Source organism: Mustela nivalis (genome assembly GCF_964662115.1).
Source record: "Mustela nivalis genome assembly, chromosome: 5".
NCBI classification, from domain to species: Eukaryota; Metazoa; Chordata; class Mammalia; order Carnivora; family Mustelidae; genus Mustela; species Mustela nivalis.
The window spans coordinates 156,731,693-156,755,914 of NC_139024.1; the positions used below are offsets into that span (position 1 = coordinate 156,731,693).

The 24,222-nt window shown below is 44.2% G+C and overlaps 2 protein-coding genes and 1 long non-coding RNA gene across 11 annotated transcripts in view; 2 read left to right on the forward strand and 1 right to left on the reverse strand.

The window, feature by feature from the left end:
- On the forward strand, positions 1-17,393 carry ZKSCAN8 (zinc finger with KRAB and SCAN domains 8). The gene is made up of 6 exons (XM_082731588.1): positions 1-192; positions 6,836-7,356; positions 7,965-8,103; positions 10,250-10,341; positions 10,648-10,771; positions 11,311-17,393. The coding sequence occupies exons 2-6, from the start codon at positions 6,940-6,942 to the stop codon at positions 12,270-12,272; spliced, it is 1,734 nt and encodes a 577-aa protein (XP_082587714.1). The 5' UTR covers positions 1-192; positions 6,836-6,939; the 3' UTR covers positions 12,273-17,393.
- On the reverse strand, positions 12,179-18,690 carry LOC309865380. Its single transcript, XR_014312051.1, has 2 exons — positions 13,291-18,690; positions 12,179-12,517 (listed from the first exon to the last, which is right to left on the reverse strand). It is a non-coding gene; the product is annotated as an uncharacterized lncRNA (long non-coding RNA).
- Positions 12,904-24,222, forward strand: part of LOC309865359 (uncharacterized protein) — a 24,573-nt gene continuing 13,254 nt past the window's right edge. For 5 of the 9 annotated variants that reach the window (XM_082731626.1, XM_082731628.1, XM_082731632.1 and 2 more), the window contains exon 1: positions 18,697-21,288. The gene's annotated coding sequence lies outside the window, so the exon portion shown is untranslated. Of the gene's footprint in view, positions 13,046-18,696; positions 21,289-24,222 lie in introns of those variants that run through there. The other 4 variants (XM_082731634.1, XM_082731630.1, XM_082731633.1 and 1 more) reach the window with 3 other exon arrangements.

Sequence of the window (24,222 nt, forward strand, 5' to 3'; positions counted from 1 at the left end):
GAGAGCTTCCGGAAGTGCCTCGAGACAAGATGCGCGTTGGTCGATGTCGTGCCTCAGCGGGTTTGGAAGTTACGGGCCCGAGGGCCCTGGTCCGGTTGCAGCTTGCTCCCGGGTTCCTCCCCGCCGCTCCTCCGGGTCCGTGGGTCCTCTGCAGCCCGCCTTCCCCACCCCGGGCCGCCCCTGTTGCTCGCGGTGAGTAACGGTTCGGGCTCCGGGTGGAGGAGGGGAGCGCTCCGTGGCCAGCTAGGCCGCCGCTGGGGACGCACCTGAGGGTCTGGAGAGCGGCCTGGACGCGGGGGGCGCCCGGGGCTGCAGGGGGCTCGGGGGCTGGTGCCCCGCGGGCGCAAGCCTCGGCCGCGGCCCCGGACTCTCTGACAGGGGCCCTGTCCTGGGGGGTCGCTTCCTTCATCCCGCCCCTCTTTTTGTGATGTTGTCCGTCTTGAAACCGGGAGCCGCCCGCACCTTATCTTTTCCCCGGGCGCGTCCACCGTCTGAACTGGTTTTACTTCGCAGTTTTTTGCATTTCCTTCACAGTACGACCCCCACCCCCACCCCACCCACCCCCCTTTTTTTTTTTTGCCTCAATATTTTGCTTTTTGGAAACCGTGATTATCCTTGGACACCTACGTTTGCTGTTCCTCGGCCCTTCGCGGTGTACTCAGGAAATGGTGGTGTGTTCCCTGGGTCACTGTACAGAAGACACGTCTTTCACACCTGGAATTCAGCCTTACTGGAAACCCGTAGCTCGTTTGTCGACGGTCGCTGAAGTAGACGCCCGGGAGCTCTCCTGGAGGAGCCCCGTCGGCTCACGGCTCACGGGTCATTCTGTCAGGCAGCGGGAAGACTGCGCTTCCGTGCTGGGAACACTCCCGATTTCGGTCGTGCGGTTCAGTTAAGAGTATTTATGCAGTAACCATCGACTTAACAGATGCCTAGTTGTTTTGGATTAGTGCTGTGGGTGCTGTGAAGTGTGGTCAGTATTAAAACCGGCTTCTGCGGTTGGAGATCACTCTTTTTTTAAAAAAAAAATTTTTTTTTTAAGATTTTATTTATTTGACAGACAGAGATCACAAGCAGGCAGAGAGAGAGGAGGAAGCAGGGTCCCCGCCTAGCAGAGAGCCCGATGCGGGGCTCGGTCCCACATCCCTGGGATCATGACCTGAGCGGAAGGCAGAGGCTTTAACCCATTGAGCCACCCAGGGGCCCCTGGAGATAACTCTTAAGAACAGTTTTTGCCCCACGTATTTTTTTCTTGACCTTTAAAGCCTGAAAAATCTCTTTCTTGTTTTGTTTTATTTTATTTTCAGTTCCCAAACTTCCCAAAGTAGACTGAGTTAGTCTGAAGGAAGGAAATATTCCTTCTCACCTCTTAAAAGAATAATGCCTTAAAATCTGAGTTCTGGGGCACCTGGGTGGCTCAGTAGGGTAAGCTCCAGACTTCTGTTTTTTTCTTTTTCTTTTCTTTTCTTTTTTTTTTTTTTTTTAAGATTTAATTAGTTTATTTGTCAGAGAGAGAGAGAGCCCACAAGTAGGGGGAGCAGCAGGCGGAGGGAGAAGCAGGCTCCCCACTGAGCAGGGAGCTGAAGGCAGGTCTGGATCCCAGCACCCTGGGATCATGACCTGAGCTGAAGGCAGACGTTTAACTGACTGAGCCACCCAGGTGTCCCAAGCTTCTGACTCTTGATTTGGGCTCAGGTCATCTCAGGGTCCTGAGATGGAGCCCCATGATTGAGCTCAGCAGAGAGACTGCTTGAGATTCTCTCCCTCTGCCCCTGCTTTCTCTCTCTCTGAAGTAACTAAATCTCCCCCCCCCCCCAAAATGCTGACAAAATGTTTAAAAAAATAATAAATAAAATCTGAGTTGTACCTTTGACAGTTGACAGGAGTATAGCATTTGAGATTAGAAGAGTCTTTAAAGATTGACTAGTTTAACTTCCTAAATAAACAAACTTAACTAGGTATTTTTAAAAAGAGATTTGCTTATTTATACAGATTTTATTTATTTATTTATTTGAGAGAGAGTGTGCATGTGCTCACATACAAGTAGAGGGGAGGGACAGAGGGAGAGAGAGAAGGGGACTTCAGCGATCACAGGATCCTGGGACCATGACCTGAGCTGAAGGCAGATGTTTGACTGGGCCACCCAGGTGACCTGTTTATTTATTTGAGAGAGAGAGAGCGAGCTCAGGGAGGAGGGACAGAGGGAGAGAATCTCAGGCAGACTCCATTCTGAGTGCAGAGCCCTCCCCAGGCTCCATCTCACCACCCAGAGTTTAAGACCTGAGCCAAAACCAAGAGTCCCATGCTTAACTCATTGAGCCACCCAGGCGCCCCTTGACCTGGTATTCTTAAAAGAGGATGTAAGAGGGGCACCTGGGTGGCTCAGTGAGTTAAGCCTCTGCCTTCAGCTCGGGTCATGATCCCAGGTTCCTGGGATCAAGCCCTGTATTGGGCTCTCTGTTCAGCAGAGAGCCTGCTTCCCCATCCTCCACCCCTGCCTGCTTCTCTGGCTACTTGTGATCTCTCTCTCTCTGTCAAATAAATAAATAAAATCTTAAGAAAAAAAGAAAGCCACATTTGGAAAAAGCTATGTGAAGGTAAGCTTATAGCAGATAAAGGTAGGCAGGTATACATACCATAAAGGGCCTTGGGTATTGGGCTGAAGAGTTGGGTTCTTTGTTGAAAGATTTTAAAGTCATGAGTTGTATTACATATTTGTTAAAACAGTCTCTCTAGCACATTATTAATTTCATAGGGTAACATAACTATAACAAAGTATCACAAGTTGGGTGGCTTAACACAGCAGAAATCTATTCTCTCACAGTTATGGATGCCAAAAGTCCAAAGTCAAGGGGTTGGTAGGGCTATGCTCTTCTAGCTTCTGGTTGTTACTGGCATTCCTTGGCTTGTGGCTGCCTAACTCCTGATCTCTGCCTCTGTAGTCACATAGTTTTCTTCTGTGTCTGTGTTCACATGGCCCTGTCTTCATATGTCTCAATCTCTGTGTCTCTTCTCTTAAAAGTATACCAGTCATACTGTCTAAAGCCCTTCTCTACTCTAGTATAACCTCATCTTAACCTGATTACATCTGTAAGGACCCTACTTCTTTTATTTTATTTTATTTTATTTTATTTATTTGAAAAGAGAGAGAGAGCACAAGTAAGCAGAGTGTCAGAAAGAGGGGGAGAGAGAGAAGCAGGCTCTCCGCTGAGCAGGGAGCCTGATGTGGGGCTCGATCCCAGGACCCCGGAATCATGACCCAAGCTGAAGGCAGCTGCTTAACCAACTGAGCCACCTGGGCGCCCCAAGGACCCTACTTCTAAATAAGGTGACATTCACAGGGATCAGCGGTTAGGACCTCAGCATAATCTTTTTGGGAGCACACAGTTCAACTCGCAGCAGGCAGCAGTGTGGAGCACAAATGGGATAAAAGAATAACCAAAAGGCAGGAAGACCACTTACCCACTTTTAAGTGCCAGTGAGAGGTGATGTCTGTTACCAAAGATAAAGGAAATAGGACATATCCCACAAAGAAATAGGACCCTATTAGTGAACTCTTTGGACCTCCAGGTTCATATCCAAACCTTGCTTTTCAGCAAATATAGATATATTCTGTGTTAGGTATTATAAATAATAGCTTTTGCATGTTCTTCAATTCGATCAATAAAATAAAAGATATAGATCTGTACTCATTGGGAATATGCAATTTCTTGCAACTAATAATATATAACTACAAGAAAAGTTTTAAAAAAAGTAAAAAAAAAAAACAGGTTATGGGACACCTGGGTGGCTCAGGGGGTTAAAGCCTCTACCTTTAAAAATAAATAAATAAATAAATAAGCCTCTACCTTTGGCTCAGGTCATGATCCCAGGTTCCTGGGATTGAGCCCTGCATTGGGCTCTCTGCTCAGCAGGGAGCCTGCTTCCTCTTCTCTCTCTGCCTGCCTCTCTGCCTACTTGTGATCTCTCTCTGTCAAATAAATAAATAAAACCTTAAAAAAAACAAGTTATGCATCTTTTCTATGAATATGATGAGTGAGAGAATACATTTTCCAATTTTGTATTCGCATATTCCTAAAATAAAAATCACTTGACCATCACAAATAAAGTAAAATGATAAACATTTATGCAACAAGTATAAGGAAAAGGGCAGTCACTTCCAAATGGAATCATCAAGAAAGGATTTTACTTGATTTTTTTTTTTTTTTTTTTTAAAGTAAGCTCTACGCTCAGTGTGGTGCATGAACTCACGGACCTGTCATCAAGAGTCACTGCGGAAGTCAATGCTCTTCCGACTGAGCCAGCCAGGCACTCCAGGAAAGGATTTTAATGGAAAAAACATTTTATTTTGTCCTTTAAGAATATGTAGTTTGGACACTAACAAAAGCAATTGGAAGACTTAAATAAATGGAGAGGCAGACTATGTTTACAGAATGGAGATTAAAATGTCAGTGAGCTATAGATTCAGCGCAAATCCTAGTCCAGGATTTCTTTTTTTTTTTTAAAGATTTTATTTATTTGTCAGAGCGAGCGAGAGCGAGCACAGGCAGACAGAGTGGAAGGCAGAGTCAGACGGAGAAGCAGGCTCCCGGCTGAGCAAGGAGCCCGATGTGGGACTCGATCCCAGGATGCTGGGATCATGACCTGAGCCGAAGGCAGCTGCTTAACCAACTGAGCCACCCAGGCGTCCCACCAGGATTTCTTTTTGTAGGAATTTATATCAGAAGTCAATGGAATTAGAAAAATTAAAACAGGGCGCCTGGGTGGCTCAGTCGTTGTATGGCTGCCTTTAGCTCGGGTCATGACCCCAGGGTCCTGGGATCTAACCTGGAGTTGAGCTCTCTTTTCAGTGAGAGGCCTGCTTCTCTCTCTCCCACTCCCCCTCCTTGTGTTCCGTCTCTAGCCATGTCTCTCTCTGTGTCAAATAAATAAAATCTTAAAATTTTTTTAAACAATTTAAAAAATTCACAATAAAGTTGCAGAACGTTAGTACTTGATTTCAAGATTTTGAAAGCCACAGTAATCAAGACAGCTTGGTTTGGTGAAAGGATAAAGGTGTAGGTCAGTGGAACAGAACAGAGATTCCAGAAATAGATCCACGCATACACGGCCAATTGATTTTAGACAAAGACGAGCAAAGATAATTCAGTGGGTAAGAGTAATCTTTTCTGCAAATGGCACTGGAACAATTTGGTATCTGTGTGCTGTTCACCCTTCAAACTCTGTCTATGTAAGAATTAACTCGGAATTTGGGGCGCCTGCCTGGCTCATACTCTGCAGGTGGAGTGTACAACTCTTGATCTTGGGATCGTGAGTTTGAGCCTCAGGCTGGGTGTAGATTTTACTTAAAAAAGCAGACCTCCCCCAAAACCCTTCAAAAGGGATCATAGACCTAAGGTAAAACAAACTATAAAACTTTTAGAAGGAAACAGGAGGAAATCTTTGTGACCGTGGGTTAAGCAAAGGTTTCTTAGATGTGACCCCAAAAGCACAATCCCTAAAAGAAAAAAAGTTGACCAGTTTGACTTCAAAAAGTTACGATTTCTTTTCTTCGAAAGGCACTGTTGAAGGTATGAAAAGGAGGAAATACTTGCAAATCATATATCTTATAAAGGCCTTGTATCCAGAATATGTAAGGAATCCTCAAACTCAAAAGAGAATTAATTTTGAAAACAGACAAAAGTTTTTGAGCAGACACTTCACCAAAGATCTACGGATGGCAAATAAGCATGTGAAAGGATGCTTGACATTATTGGTCAGAAGGAAAATGCAAATCTTAGTGAGATACCATTACACACTCAGATATCTAAAATTAAAAATAAAACAATATCTATTGTTTGTCAGGATATAAACAATAGCTGTTCTCACATACTGATGGTGAATTGCAAAGTGTTACAGTCACTTTAGAAAACAGCTTTGCAGTTTCTTATAAAGTTATACATATGCCTACTATATGACCCAGCGGTTTTACTTTTAGATATTTACCCAGGTGAAATGAAAACATGTTCACACAAAAACTCATAGTAGATACTCATAGTGGCTTTGCTTGTAGTCATCAAAAATTGAAAATGCCTTGAGATTATCTCTCAATCAGAATGGATAAACATACATCCATATAAGGAATAAACTGGTACATTCTATAGCATTGATGACCTCATATGTATTATGCTAAGTGAAAGATGTCAGACTCAAAAGACTACCTACTGTGTGCTTTTATTTATAAAAGGTCATTAGTGTGTGGGACTAGACTTGGGTCACAGGTGTGTTAGGGCATTTAGGTTCCTTGGAGAGGCAGGACCAGTGCTCCAAAGAGAGTTGTAGAGGGAGATAAGGTCCCCAGCAGAAGTGGTTAGCCTTGAGACGGGGGGAGGATGGAGAGCACAGTAGGATAATGACTCCGGTGGAGAAGAGCCTATGGTGTTAGGATGGTTCTAGACAATACCCTGAGCTAGATTATACAGAGATTCATCTACTGAGTGTGAGGGCTAAGTTGAGAGCTGAAATGGGTAGAAATGGTATCGCTGGGGTAGCAAATGCTGAAAGTTCATCAGCATCACTTGAGAACCAGCTGAGGTTAAGTGCAGATCTTCAGTTAGACCCAGTCTGCATGGTTTCCTGACTTTGCTGTATACCACATCCCCAGAGAGAGGAAGCAGAAGGAAGGGAATATTGCCCCGATGGGTGTTCAGTGTGGCAGGAAGCTAAGGAGGTAGGGAGTTACTTCCGGAATGGTGGAGAGGATCACTGAAATGACTGAGCCACGAGGGACATGCTGTGGTAAGAAGCTGGTTAAGGTGTCTTAGTAAACTTGTCTTGCTTTAATATTGTTTGGCAGTTTCTCTACCCCAAGTATTGCCCTGACTGAAGAGCTCCTTGAAAGGTTCTTGAGAAGATAAAGAAGGTAGTGGGGACGAGCCTCCGGAGCTGCTCCAGCCCTAAATGGCAGCAGAATCAAGAAAGTTGTTAGCCCCATCCCCATCTGACCAAGCTCCTGAGGAAGACCTTGTCATCGTCAAGGTAGAGGAAGATCATGGCTGGGACCAGGAATCCAGTCTGCATGAAAATAACCCTCCCGGCCCAGAGCTTTTCCGCCTGCGCTTCAGAAAGTTATGCTACCAGGAGACGTTAGGGCCCCGAGAAGCTCTGATCCAACTTCGTGCACTTTGCCATCAGTGGCTAAGGCCGGATTTGAACACCAAGGAGCAGATCTTGGAGCTGCTGGTGCTGGAGCAGTTCCTGACCATCCTGCCCGAGGAGTTGCAGACGCTGGTGAAGGAACATCAGCTGGAGAACGGAGAGGAGGTGGTGACCCTGCTGGAGGACTTGGAAAGGCAGATTGACATACTAGGGCGACCGGTAAGCAGAAGGAGGTGTGCGCACTGGGACTGGGAGGTCTGGAAGTGGCCTGGAGGGACATGAGCTCCGCAGCAGGAGAATAAATGCCAGTCGTCCCGTTTCTGTTGTAGGAGGATGGACGCGGCTCTAGCGCAGCGTGGCTTGTATCTGTAGAGTTCTTTTTATTTTTGCGAAGGCTGTGTGTACATTTTTTATCCTCATAACATCCTTGTGACTATGATTGTTCCTGTTTGCCAGGTGGGAAACTGCTACGCAGAGGCCTTCAGTTACTTGAATTTCTCTGGGCGCTCAGAAAGGCAGATCTTAGACCAGAACTCAGGTTTCGTTGGTGTTACCAAAAGTTTTTTCTGTCTAATAGCCCTGCTTTAAGTTTCCGTTTATCACTCTTCCCATGCCCTGCAAGTGCAAAAGGCAGGAAGGACGTCAGCAGAAATGATGCCTTTCGGTGCTAATTGATATGTTTGTGTTCTCACTGCCCTTAGGAAGTAGATGAAATTCTTCTTCCTTTTAACAAGCACATAGCCCTATAGTTGTGCTCTTGGTCCTCGTAATGTTCGCTTCCTTGCATGAAGGAATTTCTTGTAATGCAGCTGTCCCGTTGTCCTCAGGTCCCAGCCCGTGCACATGGACATGGACTCTGGGAGGAGGTGGTGCATTCAGAGTCTGCAGCAGAGCTTCCAGATGCTCCGCTCCGATCTGTGACAACCCAGCACAAATCTCCAGTGCCCCAAGGGCCGCAAGAGAGAGGTGAGGGGCCAGAGTTCATTGACAAGGAGGGAGGAGTAGAAAAGAAAGTGCCTGTTGAGTTCCTAGAAAACCAGGAAGTGGAATTTTTGTTTACAGACCAGTCCTAGGATCTGGGTTTGAATGTTTATCTAGGCTTCAAAGACAGACTATCGGTCCCGTTGGTAAATTCATGAACAAATGAAAGAACTCGGGGATTTTTATATCTTCACACATTTCTTTATCCCAGTGTAGTAACAACAGAGATGTTTTGGGGGTTTTGCTGGAATCATGCCACTTTCCTTGTAACTGTTTCAGTCTATAACTACTCACACTAAAACATTGTCTTGGATAGCCACAATAAACGCATCACAGTTAGGAGATGTCATGCTGATCCAGTACTAATCGGGTCCACAGCTCATATTTCTGTTGCCAGTTGTCCCAGTAATGTTCTCTGGAGTCCAGGCCAAGAGTACCCTTTGCAGGCAGTTACCGTGTCTCTTTAGACTCCTTTAATTTGGAATAGTTCCTCAGCCTTTCTTTGCCTTTCATGACTTTGACATTCTTGATGAATACAGGTCGGTTATTTCACAGAGTGGCTGCAGTTTGGGTTTGTGTGACGTTTCCTTAACACATAAATTCCAGTTATATGTGTGTGGCTGGAGCACCCCGGCAGGGCCGTTGCCTCCTTTGCCGCCGCACCACAGGAATTTGTCCTGTTACTCGTGTTGGCATCTTTGATGACTTGGTTAAAATTATTCTTGCTAGGTTAATCACTGTAAAGTTACTATTTTTCCCTTTGTAATTAGTAAGTAATTTGTGGAGAGATACTCTTGAGTGTGTTTAAGTATCTGGTCCTCATCAAACTTTTGTTGCTAAAACACGAGTTTAATTTTCATTGATGCTGCTTGAATGAATCGGTGATGACTAAGACTTACCAAATGATGATTTTCTGTGTCATGCCTTCTACATTTATGTGTTGTGATAGAGAGTGTTCCCTCCTCCCTATTTTATTTTATTTGTTAATTTGTTAGTATGGACTCATAAGGTCTTATTTTATTCCAGAAATAAAATACCTGTATCTGTCTTTATTTTGTCACAGTCTTTATTTTGATGCTTAAATTGTCTTAGATTTGGTCAGAGGAGGCCCCTTCAGTCTGGCTCCTCCAACCTTTTGGATTTCCCCATCATTTTTTGAGAACTTCTTACCTTCTTGCAGAACAAGATGTTCTAGTCTTCTCTCATACTTGCTCCACATTCCTTTTTTTTTTTTTTCATTTATGTGATTTATAGTAGTTTGTTCCATGTAAACTGATTTTTAATATTTGAGTTAGTAATATGGCTGTTGTCTAAAGTTCTAAAGCCTATTGCCCAAGATGCAGTGGTCTGTTAATTTTGGTATTGCAATGTCTGACATCTGTAGGAAGCAGATAGTAGCAGTCATGGTAGACATTTCAGAGAGGTAATAGAGTTAACAGAGATAAATTGGTTCTCATATTCCATTTGCCAATGAGATGAGGACTTAAAAGAAACACCATACAGAGGCACAAGGATAGAAAGTAGCTTTGGTGAGAAAGAAGAAACTGTAAAGCAGTTCCTATTAGGAAACCAGTAGTCAGGGTCACCTGGGCGGCTCAGTCATTTAAGCATCTGCCTTCAGCTCAGGTCATGATCTCAGGGTCCTGGGATCGGCTCTCTGTTCAGCAGGGAGTCTGCTTCTCCCTCTTCCCCCTGCTCTTGCTCTCTGCCTCTCACAAATCAAATAAATTTTAAAAATAATAAAAATTTTAAAAAGTAAATCAGTACTCTATTTTTGACATGTAACTTCAGGCTGAGTAGGACATCAAAGTGCTGTCTTGTGTGCAGCCATAGGTATAGACCCAGAGCCCAAGATATAAGCATTCTATTTTATACTTTTTATTTTTTAAAGATTTTTTTTTTTAAGTTTATTTAAGGAACCTCTGTACCTAGCGTGGGATTTCAGCTTACGACCCTGAGATGCAGACCTGCATGCTCCTACTGAGCCAGCCCGGGGTCCTTCAGCATTTTATGTGCAAAATCTGTGGCAAGCACATGTTCTGAAATACAAGCATCTTTGGAATGGGTTAGCGCTGGCTGCTGCAGCTGTGGGACAGCACTGGTCTCACTCAGCTCCTTTCTCCTCTCTTAGCCATCTCTACTTCCCAGAGTCCTACCCCTTCCCAGAAGGGAAGTCCTGGAGACCAGGAGATGACAGCAACACTTCTCACAGCAGGGTTCCAGGTGAGTTGTACCCCTTCTCCCTGAAACCTGGTAGCTCCGCTTGACAGCGTGGGTGGCATCTACCTTCTGTCTGCACTCTGTACCCATACTGACCAGGAATTGCCCCAGATTCTTTTTGCTTGTTTCTTGATTTTCCCTAACCCCAATAAATCTGGTGCATTTCTCTCCTCTTCCAAGTTTCTTGAGATCCCTTTACACAGTACGTTCCCAACTCTTGATCCTCTCCAAGCCTGGCGGACCTCTGATGCTCTGGGCTGGGGCTATGGAACAGTGCCAGTCCCACATGGGGATTTTGTTTTCTTTCAGACTTTAGAGAAGATCGAAGACATGGCTGTGTCCCTAATTCGAGAGGAGTGGCTTCTTGATCCATCCCAGAAGGATCCCAGTAGAGATAATAGGCCAGAGAATTACCGAAACATGTTCTCCCTGGGTAAGGAGCACTCTGGTTATTGTTATCAGTTAAGGTGTTTTGCTTCGTTGTTATGTGATGGTAGCTGTGAACTTTCTGAAAGACATTGTTGAGTTCAAACTCAGGAACTAACAGAGAGAAACAGTGCTATAAAGTGGACTTCAGCTCTCCAAGCCGGGACGTACCTTGGCTACTGTTATGTGCAATGGGACTCATTTTTTCTGCTCCCGGTCCCATGAAATCTTTACCTGGATTTCACCCTGTTAAGCTCGTTGTGCTCCACCCTTTCAGTGACTGTGGCTTTTTTCCATTTCTGCCCCCCCCCCCCCCCCACCTCACAAACCCCACTTCGTTCCTGGCACTTCTTCCCCATTTGGCCTGTGGTACTTGTGTTTGACCCTGCTTGCTTCTCCTTCTGTATTGTGACAGCATTTGGAGGCAGGTGGCAGCTTTGTGTGTCCTGCCAGTTTTCCATATATATTTCCCTGATGTTCGATTCCTTTTTAACATAGAGAATAAAAAGTGACATTGGCTTAATGTTTCCCCCATTTTAATTTCAGGTGGTGAGACCAGGAATGAGAACAGGGAATTATCTTCGAAACAGGTAATATCTACTGGACTCCAACCACATGGAGAGACAGCTGCCAAATGCAACGGGGATGTTATCGGGGGTCTTGAGCATGGAGAAGCCCGAGATCTTCTGGGCAGATTAGAGAGGCAGCGGGGAAATCCCACCCAGGAAAGACGACATAAATGTGATGAATGTGGGAAGAGCTTTGCTCAGAGCTCGGGCCTTGTTCGCCACTGGAGAATCCACACTGGGGAGAAACCCTATCAGTGTAATGTGTGCGGTAAAGCCTTCAGTTACAGGTCAGCCCTTCTTTCCCATCAGGATATCCACAACAAAGTAAAGCGCTATCACTGTAAGGAGTGTGGTAAAGCCTTCAGTCAAAACACAGGCCTGATCCTGCACCAGAGAATCCATACTGGGGAGAAGCCGTATCAGTGCAATCAGTGTGGGAAGGCTTTCAGTCAGAGTGCGGGCCTTATTCTGCACCAGAGAATCCACAGTGGGGAGAGACCCTATGAATGTAATGAGTGTGGGAAGGCTTTCAGTCATAGCTCTCACCTCATTGGACATCAGAGAATCCACACCGGGGAGAAGCCCTATGAGTGTGATGAGTGTGGGAAAACCTTCAGGCGGAGCTCACATCTTATTGGCCATCAGAGAAGCCACACTGGGGAAAAACCCTACAAATGCAATGAGTGTGGGAGGGCCTTCAGTCAGAAGTCAGGCCTTATTGAACATCAGAGAATCCACACTGGAGAAAGACCCTATAAATGTAAAGAATGTGGGAAAGCTTTCAATGGGAACACGGGCCTCATACAGCATCTGAGAATTCACACAGGGGAGAAGCCCTATCAATGTAATGAGTGTGGGAAAGCCTTTATTCAGAGGTCAAGTCTCATTCGGCATCAGAGAATCCACAGTGGAGAAAAATCGGAATCCATAGGAGTTTAGGAACAAAGCACAGTCGTAGTTTGGGCATTATTCCACATTAGAGAAACCACATGCTGGTGAGGGCTCTTTCAGTGTAGTAAAAAGAAAGTATGTCATCACTGCAACCTCACCAGAGTCAGAACGGATCGTTGTGGCGGATTAGAGTAGCTCTTCAGTAGTCTGGGCCAGTGCCTTGGTGAGGTGGGTTAGCTTGACTGTCCGGGGAGGTGTCTGAGGGAGTGGAGCTCCTGATGGCCTGATGTATCCTTTAGAAACAAAATAGCATTAGAGCAAGTTGCTTGTCATGGAGGCACTTAATTCTGTCTTTTGAGGAGTAGTTGTAGGTTTTGAGAGAGGCTACTCCTGGTTCCTCTGCTTCTTCCCGTCTCCTGTGATCCCCTTCCCCCGTTTACCTCCCTGAGGTGCACTTGTGCTGCAAATCTGATCTGAGAAGCCACTTTAGAGTTTGAAGCAGCCTCTGTGTGAAGTTTATTTTGTACTTAGCTTCCTAAGAACCTAGTTCTAGGGAAAATTTTTACAGACACTTAATGTATTTTTTGCTTAAGTGTGCGTTTTGTTTTATTCTGATGTTCCTGATAGTCAGTGGAAACCCATATTCCCACGCAAACTCAGAATGCTATATTTTTAACAGCACTGCAGCATTTTTCTTCATATCTCACCTTCCCTGACTCCAATGAGTCACTGAGCGTCCATACGTATCCTTCACCACCCCCAGCCCCCGTACGTGTGTCCGCAAAGGAGGTGATGGTTGTGGGAATGAAGCAGAGAAAGAGGTGAGTGGAGACTCAGCCTGGCTGCTCTTGAGCTCGGGTGGTTGTACCTTGTGGTGACTTGTGGCTCTCCTTTCCACCTTTCCACGGTACACTGTGGTGCACAGAGGTGGTGACACTGTCCTAGTTACTGCATCACATGGGAGAAAGGGGAGACAGAGGTGCTTGAAGAAGACCTAAAAATCCTTACAAAGAATGTACACACAGCTCGCCTGGCGCATTACAGCACTGCCCTCTCAGGTTCTTACCAGTCTGCACAAACCCCTGACAGGACGGTCTGTCACTCCTGTCGTCCCCCTGCTCCCACCTCGTCAGATGGCCTTAGCTCCTCACCCTTCATTCTCCATCTGTTTCTTGCCATTAGCTCTGTGTGTCTCCGTGGCAATCTGTTGAATACTTCCCTCACAGCTCCTCATCTTCTAAATTCTGTTGTACTCCATGATGCAATCCAGCAGACACAGTATCTTAACTCATCATCACCAGGCACTATCTTTCTTGGAGGCTTTCAGTGTACCAAAGGATATTCGGTAAAGTGACAAGGTTGGGTTAAATAACATACCAGACTCTGCATCCAAACATGGTTTGTCCTTTAAATTTGGCACTTGATCCATCTTTATGACTTGGACCTCTGAGTAACATCTCATTTTTGACCACTGCCCACTTGTTCATCACATTTGGACTGGAGTTACTTTTGGCTCTTTTCCAAAATCAGCTTTCAGAATTGGAATTGATTCTACTAATCCTATTCAGGAGACTAGGATGCACGCCAGGAGAAGTTACACAACTTCACACTGACTGTACTCAACAAGAAAAACACTTACTAACATGTATTGATGTTTTTCAAAAGGTCATAAAATCTTTCATCATAAAGGTCTGCCTTTTGGGTCATGAATTCCTTCTCTATAAAATCCCCTCTCTGACCCACTGTGGCCCACCCTGATCACTAACAACATCACCCCTGTTTCACTGAGTGAGTGATACCTGTCTGTCATTTGTCATCGTGGCTTCCTTGGTTAACTTTCTCAGAACAGTGCTTTCCATTATCCTTTGTTTTCTTATCCTATTTTTTTTTTTCTTTTGGCCTATAGGTTCCCTTGCACTTGAAGGGAATTCCATTCCTCATTCCCTTGTACTTGAAAATTCAAGAAACCAGAAATAAATCTGGTAGTTTCTAGATCCTTGCTCTCTGCTTCAGTTGTGCCTTTACCCTCTGTAAGATACCAGTTCTGCCAGTGCTGCCTGTGTGCAGATACTGTTTAGGACGGGTACACCGTCAGAGGGATAATATGTGCACACATCCACACAGTCCTCCCACGTAGTTCCGAGGAGCACTTGTCTTCTATTCTGGTAAAAGCTCTCAGAACAACATACTCAAATGCCTGTAAGAGTACCAGCTAACATCTCTCTACTCACAGTAATGTGTAGTCATGCTACTTAAATCTATAATTACTAAGCATCTGGCAGGAATTCAGAGAAAATAAAATATGCCTAGAAAGATTAGTGTGATGCTGGGAAGAATGAGGAAAGACTGTGACGGGCACCTGGGTGGCTCAGTGGGTTAAGCCTCTGCCTTAGGCTCAGGTCCTGATCTCAGGGTCCTGGGATCGAGCCCCATGTCAGGCTCTCTGCTCAGCGGGGAGCCTGCTTCCCCCCCTCTCTCTGCCTGCCTCTCTGCCTACTTGTGATCCCTCTCTCTCTCTCTTTGTCAAATAAATAAATAAAATCTTTAAAAAATAAAAAAAAGGAAAGACTGTGACTTGAAGGAACTATCAAGGTTGGTTTAGCCCACATACAAAAATGGCCACATAGTGTAAGAAGGTAGAAAAGGCTGTTGTTTCTTTGGGGGCACATGTAGAAGTCCATTCTTGGTCTCCACTTCTCACTCTTTGTACTAGAATGTTGTTGATCCATCTTTATGACCTTATCTTGATCTCCTGACTAAGTGATGTGTGCTAAGTTCCTTTATATCCTGCAGATTCTATTTTTATGCTCTTCATCTGAGATGAGCTATTCACCAATACTTTCTTCTCCCATCATGATCTCATTTTAGGGCCTAGCATGGTAAAGTGGTTCTTCTGTAACTCTGCGGCCATTCAACTTAGTCCTAGAAGACGTGTCTTAGGTTTCAAAGATTTCTGCCATTGAGCAAGATGGCAGCACTAGAATGTGGTGGGTGATTCCCATACAGAGCAGTTAGCTTTACTCTCAGTCCTGAGGCTCTAAATACTAATAGCTGACATTTATTAAGCACTTACTGTGTGCCAAGCCATATGCTAAGCATTTCTCATGGTTCTGATAGATAATATATCCCACATTTTACAGATGATGAAATAGGCTTTAGAAGGGTGAGTGAAAAAGGCTTACAAGATTATAGAGCTGGGAAGTGACAGAGCAGGGACTCTGCCCTACAGTGCCAGGTTCTCAAGCCTGTGCTGTTGCCCACTGTGCTACCATGTCTGTAATGAACACCCTGACCCTGGCCAGCCATCTGAAAATTTGGTATCCCTGGACATAAGAGCTACTGGGGAAGGGAACGTAGAGTATCGTATAGTACAGATCCATTGCAATTACTGGAAAATTGGTTGAAAAATGTTGTTTTGATAGATACTTTTGATGTTTGTAGTACTAGAAAGTTAAGTGGTACACATAAAACATGTTTAAAAGAGTAACTTAAGAAAAAAAAAGTAATTCAGAGGATTAAGCAGTAATGTACAGATTCAAGTATATTTCTCCCTAAACTGCCCCAGGGAACTAGAATTGTGGAGGGAAATGTGATATCCATGTGCCATGCCAGGCCAGGCATATGGTCATTTGGGATGACAGTAAAATTTACCTACAGCATGAAGGGTAGAAAACCTTCCACTTCACTGCCATGTCCAACTGCCATTCTCTTTTTCTTCTATCACTCACAGTTTTTCAAATGTACCATCCATCACTCAACCCCATTTTCTCATTACTATACTCTTGAAACTTCTTACTGGCATTTGCACTCAGTATTCCACTTAAGTGTCCTGTGGATAAATCTCAATGCCTTTTCTGAGTTCTTGTCCTTCTCAATCTATATTTCACACTCCTGAGTTTACCCTGCAACCCAGGAATTCTCTTCTTTGGCTTGTGGGGTCCTTCTTGATCATTTTCCCCAATTTCTAGCTTTTCTTTATTGGTCTTGTTTCTCCTCTCTACAGGAAATAACCCTTATGTCTTGATTTTATCCAGTATTTTTCTGTATTTACTTGTACTTACCTATTTCGATTGTTTACACTTAATCTTGTGTATTTCATTTCAGTAACTTAATATTTCCCACCCTGTGGATCAGATACCTACAGAACTTGGTATTTGAAAACAGACCTCATCATGCTTATCCCCCGGCTCCCATTTTCCTTTTAAATAGGCATTATTGCTTATCTTCTTTATCCTGAATAGACTTACTGCCCTTCATATATGTTTGTTTGTTCTTTTTAAGTGGGCTCCATACCCAGTGTGGGGCTCAAACTCATGACTGCGATATTGAGTCCTGTGCTCTACTGACTGAGCCAGCCGGGTGCCCTGTCTTTCCTATTTCTTATTGCCATCTCAGTGTTGTCTTTGTCTTTTTCTGCTCTCCACTCTACATTCCAGTTCTTAGTTTTCTCCATGAGGCTGGATCTTTCACATTTCTCCCATCCCCTTTTAGCCTTCTGCAGATCCATATATTCTGATGCCCAGGTGATTGTAATCTCATTCTTCCAAGATTTCAAGAAATTTCAAGATTTCATTGCTTTCAGGATTCCTCTCTCCATACTTCTAAGGTGATTTTCTTCAGAATCCATTTTTAGTCCAGAACACTTGGCAGATAATTCTTATCAGAGCACTAGTGTTCCAAGTTCTACCATTATTTTGCCCTTCATGCTTAATCTGCCTCTGCCTCATTTTCTGGCATATTCAGCTCAACTCCTCTTGTTCACACTGTTGTCTTACAAGCCCTTGCCTCTGTGCCTTTCTCATGCAGTGTCTTTTGTTGAGATTGTTTTTGGCCCCAGCTCTTGTTCATCACTCCCTTCAAGCCTAGCTTCTTTGTATCTTCTGAGTGAGCGTTCCCTGACTTCTCACACTGAGACCTCCCTTGTTCTGTGCTGCCTCAGCACTTACCCTTTGAGTTTGTACTGTGGTCCATGCACTACTAATATGTTGCTTTGTAATTATTTTCTAGCACTCTGTATTGTAGTTCACATTTGTATTTATTTCTAAAATTAAATTGTAAGCTCCTTGAGGGCAGGAATGATGAATTTTACATTTGTATCTCTGCACCCCCCCCAGTGCCTAGTACAGTGCTGAGCACACAGTAGGTGTTTAATAAATGCTTGTCAAATCATTGTGTGGATTATTTATGGAGTTCTCTACAAAAATTTTTAAGCTGTTTTCAAGGTTATATGTCTCTCTTACCACTTTGCGCATACATCTATAACTGCCTATTCCTCAGACTAAGATTAAAAAATCCAACTTCCAGGGCACCTGGGTGGCTCAGTTGGTTAAATATCTGACTTTGGCCCAGATCATGATCTCTGCGTCCATGGGATCAAGCTCCACATCCATTGCAGCATCATCAGTGCTCTTCGCTCAGTGGGGAGTCTGCGTCTCCCCTTCCCTCTCCCTTTTGCCCCTCCCCTGCCTCAGGCTCTCTCCCACCAATAAATAAAACCTTTAAAAAAAAAATCTCAGCTTTAGGAGAATATATGCAAAAACTGAAATATGAAGCTCTCCATTTGTTTAGCCAAACTTATTTGTTCATTGAGGGAGAAAATAATAAGAAACTAGAGATTTCTGTGTTAAAGCTATCATTGCAAAAGTGCCTGAGAATAGGCTTTTATATCTGAGGTTATATCCAGTGGTTCTCAAGTGGAGAAAATTGGCAATGTCTGGAGATATTTTGGGTTGTACCATCAGTGGACAGTTGTGATGCTACTGGCATCCAGCAGATAGAGGCTAGGGATACTGCTTAACATCCTGCATGCCCAAACAGCCCCCACAACAAAAGAAGTGACCTAGCTGTGTATGTTTAATAGTGCCATGAGAAGCCCTGGTCTAGATATATTTAAGATATATAGGAGAAAGAAGAGATGAATGCCAGCACTGCAGTTAGAAAAATTAACTGTGGCAAGCTTTAAAAGAATCTTATGTAGATATTTCATAGTATGTAAGATTAGAAAAGAAAAAAACTTTAAATGATGGGAGTTCACAGCATTATACATGTTGGGGTGATGGTAAACCATAAAATGATTGAGGATGGTGTTCCAAGGTTGCTTTCAGCATCAGATCTGCATCCATCATTCTACCAAATAGGTGTTCTAGGACTACAAATCTAGTGCTAGCCTTCCCTATCTTGGCTCATTATGTAGAATCAAAGATAAAACTTCGGCAGGGGGCCTCTAACTTATAACCGACTTACCTGTAGGGACAACACATAATCTTCAACGGTCCCTCTGGCAATCCCTCTAAACAGAATTAACTACAAGGAAGCTGCAAGCCAGAATGTTAAAGAGTTTGCCAAGTAAAACACATACCCACTTGTATAAAGTTTTTAACAGACCATCTTACATAGGAAGGCAGATACGAAGGAGAAAATGTGATTTCCTATAGTTAAAAGTGTTTTTTTTTTTAATTTTTATTTATTTTTTGACAGAGATCACAAATAGGCAGAGAGGGGGGAGCAGGCTCTCTGCCTAGAAGAGAGCCTGATGAGGGGCTCGATCCCAGGACCCTGGGTTCATGACCTGAGCAGAAGGCAGAGGCTTTAACCCACTGAGCCACCCAGACACCCCTCAAAAGGTTTTTTAAAGAACATTAATCTTTTGCAGCCCTTTGGCACCTAAACAGATTTGAAAAGGATCAGCTTAAGTTAGACAATTGGTTTCAGTGTGTAAACACACCGGAAAAATGACTGCATTTCTCTGGTGTTTAATTATTCAAAGTCCGTAGAATGCTAGTCTGGGAACTGATGTTCGAGATCATTTTCTAACCCATTCTGTAAGTGGAGGTCCAGAGGGGCCATGTGGTTTGCATTGGGTCAACCGTTAAAGTTGGTGGTACAGGTAGAAAGAGATCTGCTACTTTGCCCATTTCTTTTCCAGCTGGTTATACCCTCAAGTCTGAACCTTGCAGTATGTTCTTAGTTTGTACTCTGCCATGGGATGGATTCATATTTAGTACCTACAACTGTAATGTTTCACTTTAGGAACTCCTTTTATCAGCTTGTATGTCCATACAAGTATACCGACTGGTATCTTGAGTTAAATTCTTATGGAAATAGTTTGAGGGCGTTTGCTGTATTATCACAGTCAAGTTTTAAAAGCCCTGCTCTCCTGGACCTGGTCCCTAATTTAAAACCACAGAGAATCTGCAGCTCTGGTTTTCCGAGCTCCTACAGTCCCGCGTGTCGGTTTTAGGGATCCTGTAGGGCCCACCTGGAGATGTTTCAAAATTCAAGAGTCGTCCGTGCTATACTTTCAAAATCAGGAGCAGAAAGCACCTTCGCGAGAAGTGCGGCACAGGCGCTCCGGGTCTCTAAAGGGCCCGCGGGAGTTTTCGGGGGGGGGGGGGGGCGGAAGTGCCGGGACTTCCGGTCCGCGTGCGGCGAAATGGCGGACGTTGCTCGGCGGCACCTGCAGGTGTAGCCTACCTCTCCCGGGCGGAGTCAGCTGGGGCCAGAACGTCGGTCCCTCCGGCCGCGAGGCGACGCCCAGGTGCGGCCTGGCCAGAGGGGTTTTCTCGCGTTTCGGGGCTGCTCCCTCTTGGGGTAAGCCTGGGCTTTCCTATGACCTCCCGAGGTTTATTGAGTCCCAACACCGTGCCCTCTTTGTAGACCCTCAGCTCGCCTTTCCAAAGGAAAGGGGGACACGGCGGACGACTCGAAAGGAGTTTTTAAGAGAGGCTTCTCTTGCCACTTCTTCTGCCAGGACGTTTCTCTTGAAAGCAGAGCACACCTCTACTTTGGCTTGGCGGGAGATAATCGCCCGTGCCCGAAAGCAGCCACTTTTCCATCCACTCCCGCGCAGAACCGCCTCGCAGCCACCGTGCTGCTCTTCTCTCCGGGCCCGGGAGTGCTCTGCGACCACGGCGGGGGAAGAGTCCGTGGCACAGGCCACGCGGGCTACCCCAGCAGGCGATGTGACAGCCTTTCTTTGCCAATTAGCCTCCTATTTGCGTTCTTTTCTCCCATCCCCTCGGTAGTTAGTGTAGCAGCTATGGCAGTCTTTGCTTTTTCTGTGAGTAAAATAGTGTTTCTTTTACAGAAGAAGGGCCTTAAGAGGAATCTTACCAGGGGCACCTGAGTGGCTGGCTGAGATGGTTAAGCTTCTGCCTTTGGCCCAGGTCATGATCCCATCGTCCTGGGATCGAGCCCACAAGGGAGCTCCCTCTGCCCAGTGGGGAGCCTGCTTCTCCCTCTCCCTCTGCCGCTCCCGCGCCCCGCCCCACTTGTGCTCTCCTATTCTGTCAAATAAATAAAATCTTAAATTTAAAAAAAAAAAAAAGAAAAGAGGACTATTACCAAATTGCAGACTCCAAAACTGTGTGGCATAAGTAGAGTTGTTTTTGCTGGTTTCAAGAATTCTGTTACCAGAAAACTCTTGTCTCTGAGCTGGTTACAGCAGCTTGGTTGACAGTGGCTGAAGCCAGTTTCTGACAGTCCTCAGGACTGAGGAGTGCCAGGCCGGTCTGGGAGAGGAACCAGCAGAAGGGCAAAGGGTGGTTGGGAAAGTGGCTGTATTGGATGAACCCAGACAGCAGCAGGGGAAGGGAGAGGTATTCATTAAGTCCTCATAAAACTCTTAGTCTCTGAGGCATGTCTTTTTTATTTTTCTTCTATGTTTGAGCATGTAGGTCTAAACCCATGATTGTGGCCAAATCACTTAATCTCTCTGTGCCTCCATTTGCTCAAATGTAAATGAGGATGATAAAAGCACCTGCCTAGAATTGTTATCAAGATTATAGGGACAGAAGTAGTATCTAGATATTGGTTGTCATTATTTTTCTCTGTAACTCCCTAAGATGAGTCTGCTCTCTTGATTCAATTGTTTATACAATGATTCATTCAAATTTCTTGTGTTTAATTTTTTTCCAGGTCCCAGGTCTTGCACACATTTAAGAAGTAATGTTGCAAGAAATACCAGCTCTAGGAGCAAAGGAAGAATCACTGTCTCTTGAGCTCCTTCCCAAGAATACGCCATTGAAATATCAATCATAGGGACTCTTTACCCCACAGGAGAGTTGTAAGTGTTAAAAGTTTGACATTCTGTGGTCTTCTGAAGGCTCTGGAAGTGAAGGACCTGGGGAGATTTTTTTTTTTTAACTTATTTAACAAGATCAGGATAAGTGTATTGTTATGAATTCTCAGCAGAATCTGATTCAAAGTGAGGGTGGAGCGAGAAGTAGGGCACCCAGCTCACAGCTGCCATTTCCACAGTATGTTATTGTTCAAGAGTTCCATGTTTGCTGCCTGTTGTCTGAGCCATAAGTTGTATATATGTTTTCCATTTTTTACTTATTTTTCTTTGAGTCTGCTTAAGGTGGTTTTGTTTCTTTTACCTTGCAGAAATTTTGGTTTTCTGTATGGAAGAGATATATACCAGGTGCCCCATTTTCCTATGGTACTTTTTATAGTTTACATTTGTAACACAACTTCAATTTATTTGGAATATTTACCTGTGTATAGACCAAGGAAGGAATCCAGTTTAACATATTTCCAGTTGATTACATTGTTCTTACCATACATTTATTGAGGATTCTACTCATTTTTTCTTACTGATTTAGTACTTTTGTTCAGTGCTAAATTTCTGCCTCTGATTCCGTCTATTTCTGGACTTTCTATTCTGTGCCATTTGTCTCACTCGCCAGTATGACACTCTCCCACTGAGGCTTTATCATCTGTTTAAGATAATTTAGAACAAGTGTTCCTTCATTGCCCTTTTTTTTTTTTTAAGATTTTATTTATTTACTTGACAGACAGAGATCACAAGTCGACAGAGGGGCAGGCAGAGGGAGAGGAGGGAGCAGGCTCCCCACAGAGCAAAGATCTGGATGTGGGGCTCAATTCCAGGACCCTGGGATCCTGACATGAGGCGAAGGCAGAGGCTTTAACCCACTGAGCCACCCAGGCACCCCCATTGCCCTCCTTTTTCACAGTTTCTCCAGGGAGTCTTGCTTACTTACTTATCTATGTGAACGTTAAAATCTACTTCTAAAAAAGTTGGTATTTTTATCGGAATAGTGTTTATAATTTAAGAAGTAGTTTCTGAGTGCTAAGTGGAAGGATTTGGGACTGCCGTGGAGATGGGTTCAAATTTCATCTCTGCTGTTTGATTAGTTGTGCAACCTCGAAAAATCTGTCTGCTTCTAAGTTTTTTATATATGAGAGAAAGACTGTAATGTCATCTTTGCGGAATTAAAGGAGATAAGAAGTATGTACTAGGGAGCTGTTACTTAGAGAAACATGATACAACAGTGTCAGTGAGAGATGGTTCAGCTCCTAAGCCATGAAGGGTAGTGTCCACGTGACAACAAACCTGTGTCAGACTTGTGTGGAAACCTTCATAACCCACTGCACAACAGGAGCAAGGCAGCCAGATACTTTAAAAAATACACATTTGGGGGCACCTGGGTGGCTCAGTTGTTGAGCGTCTGCCTTCACCTCAGGTCATGATCCCAGGGTCCGGGGATGGAGCCCCAAATTGGACTCCCTGCTCAGTAGGGAGTCCCTCTCCCGCTCCCCCTTCTTGTGTTCCCTCTCTCTCTGTGTCTCTCTCTCTGTCAAATAAATAAATAAATAAAATCTTTTTAAAAAATACATGTTTATATAAAGAAACATTCAAAGTCACAACAAACTAATAAAAATGCTTACTTCTTGGGTGGTAAACTGAGGAGGATCGTGGTGGAAACAAGACTTTCTAATTGTCTTTTTAGAGCATTTTGACTTTTCAACGGGTATATTAGCCTATTCAAAAACACTCATTTTTAAAATTTTTATCTTTTTTAATTCCAGCTAGTTAACCTACAGTATTATACTCGTTTCAGGTGTATAAGAGTGAATCCTCGATTCTGTACACCGTCAGGTGCTCATCATGGCAAATGCACTCTTTGATCCCCATCACCTGTTTAACCCATCTCCCCACCCCCTCCTCCGGTAGCCATCATTGTGTTCTCTGTGATAAAGAGTCTGTTTCTCGATTTGTCTCTTTCTCTTATCTTCACTTTGTTTTATATTTCTTAACTTCCACATATGAGTAAAATCATGCTATATTTGTCTTTCTCTCCACTTAGAATAGTATACTCTCTAGTTCCATCCATGAAGTTGCAATTGGCGAGGTTTTGTTCATCTTCTGGCTGAGTAATATTCCATTGTGTATATATACAGACATTTCTTCTTTACCCATTCATCAGTCAGTGGCCATTTGGGCTCCATACTCTGGCTGTTGGAGACGATGCTGCTGTAAACATCGGGATGCCTGTATCTCTTTGACTCAGTGTTTTTGTATTCTCCAGGTAAATACCCAGCAGTGCGATTGCTGGGTCGTAGGGAAGCTCTGTTTTCTACTTTGTGAGGAACCTCCATACTGTTTTCCAGAGTGGCTGCACCAGCTTGCATTCCCACCAGTAGTGTAGGAGGGTTCCCCTTTCTCTGTTTCCTCATTAACCTTTGTTGTTTCCTGACTTGTTAGTTTTAGCCGTTCTGACTGGTATGAGGTAGTATGTCATTGTGGTTTTGATTTGCGTTTCCCTGATGATGAGTGATGTTGAGCATCTTTTTTTTTCTTTTTTAAGATTTATTTGTTTATTTTAGAATGAGAGCACAAGGAGGAGGGGCAGCAGGAGAGAGAATCTCAAGCAAAATCCACACTGAGCCAGGAGCCCAATCCAGGGCTCAATATTATGACACTGAGATCAGGACCTGAATCAAAACCAAGAGTCAGACCCTTAACTGACTGTGCCACCCCAGAGCCCTTGAGCATCTTTTCATGTGTCTGTTGGCCACATATGTATCTTTTTTTTTTTTCAGTTCTAATTTTTTTTTTTTTTAAGATTTTATGTATTCAAGGGAGACAGCAGGAACTGGGCAGGGGAGGCAAAGTGAGAGGGAGAAGGTGACTTTCCACTGAGCAGGGGGCCCGATGCAGGGCTTAACCCCAGGACCCTGAGATCATGACCTG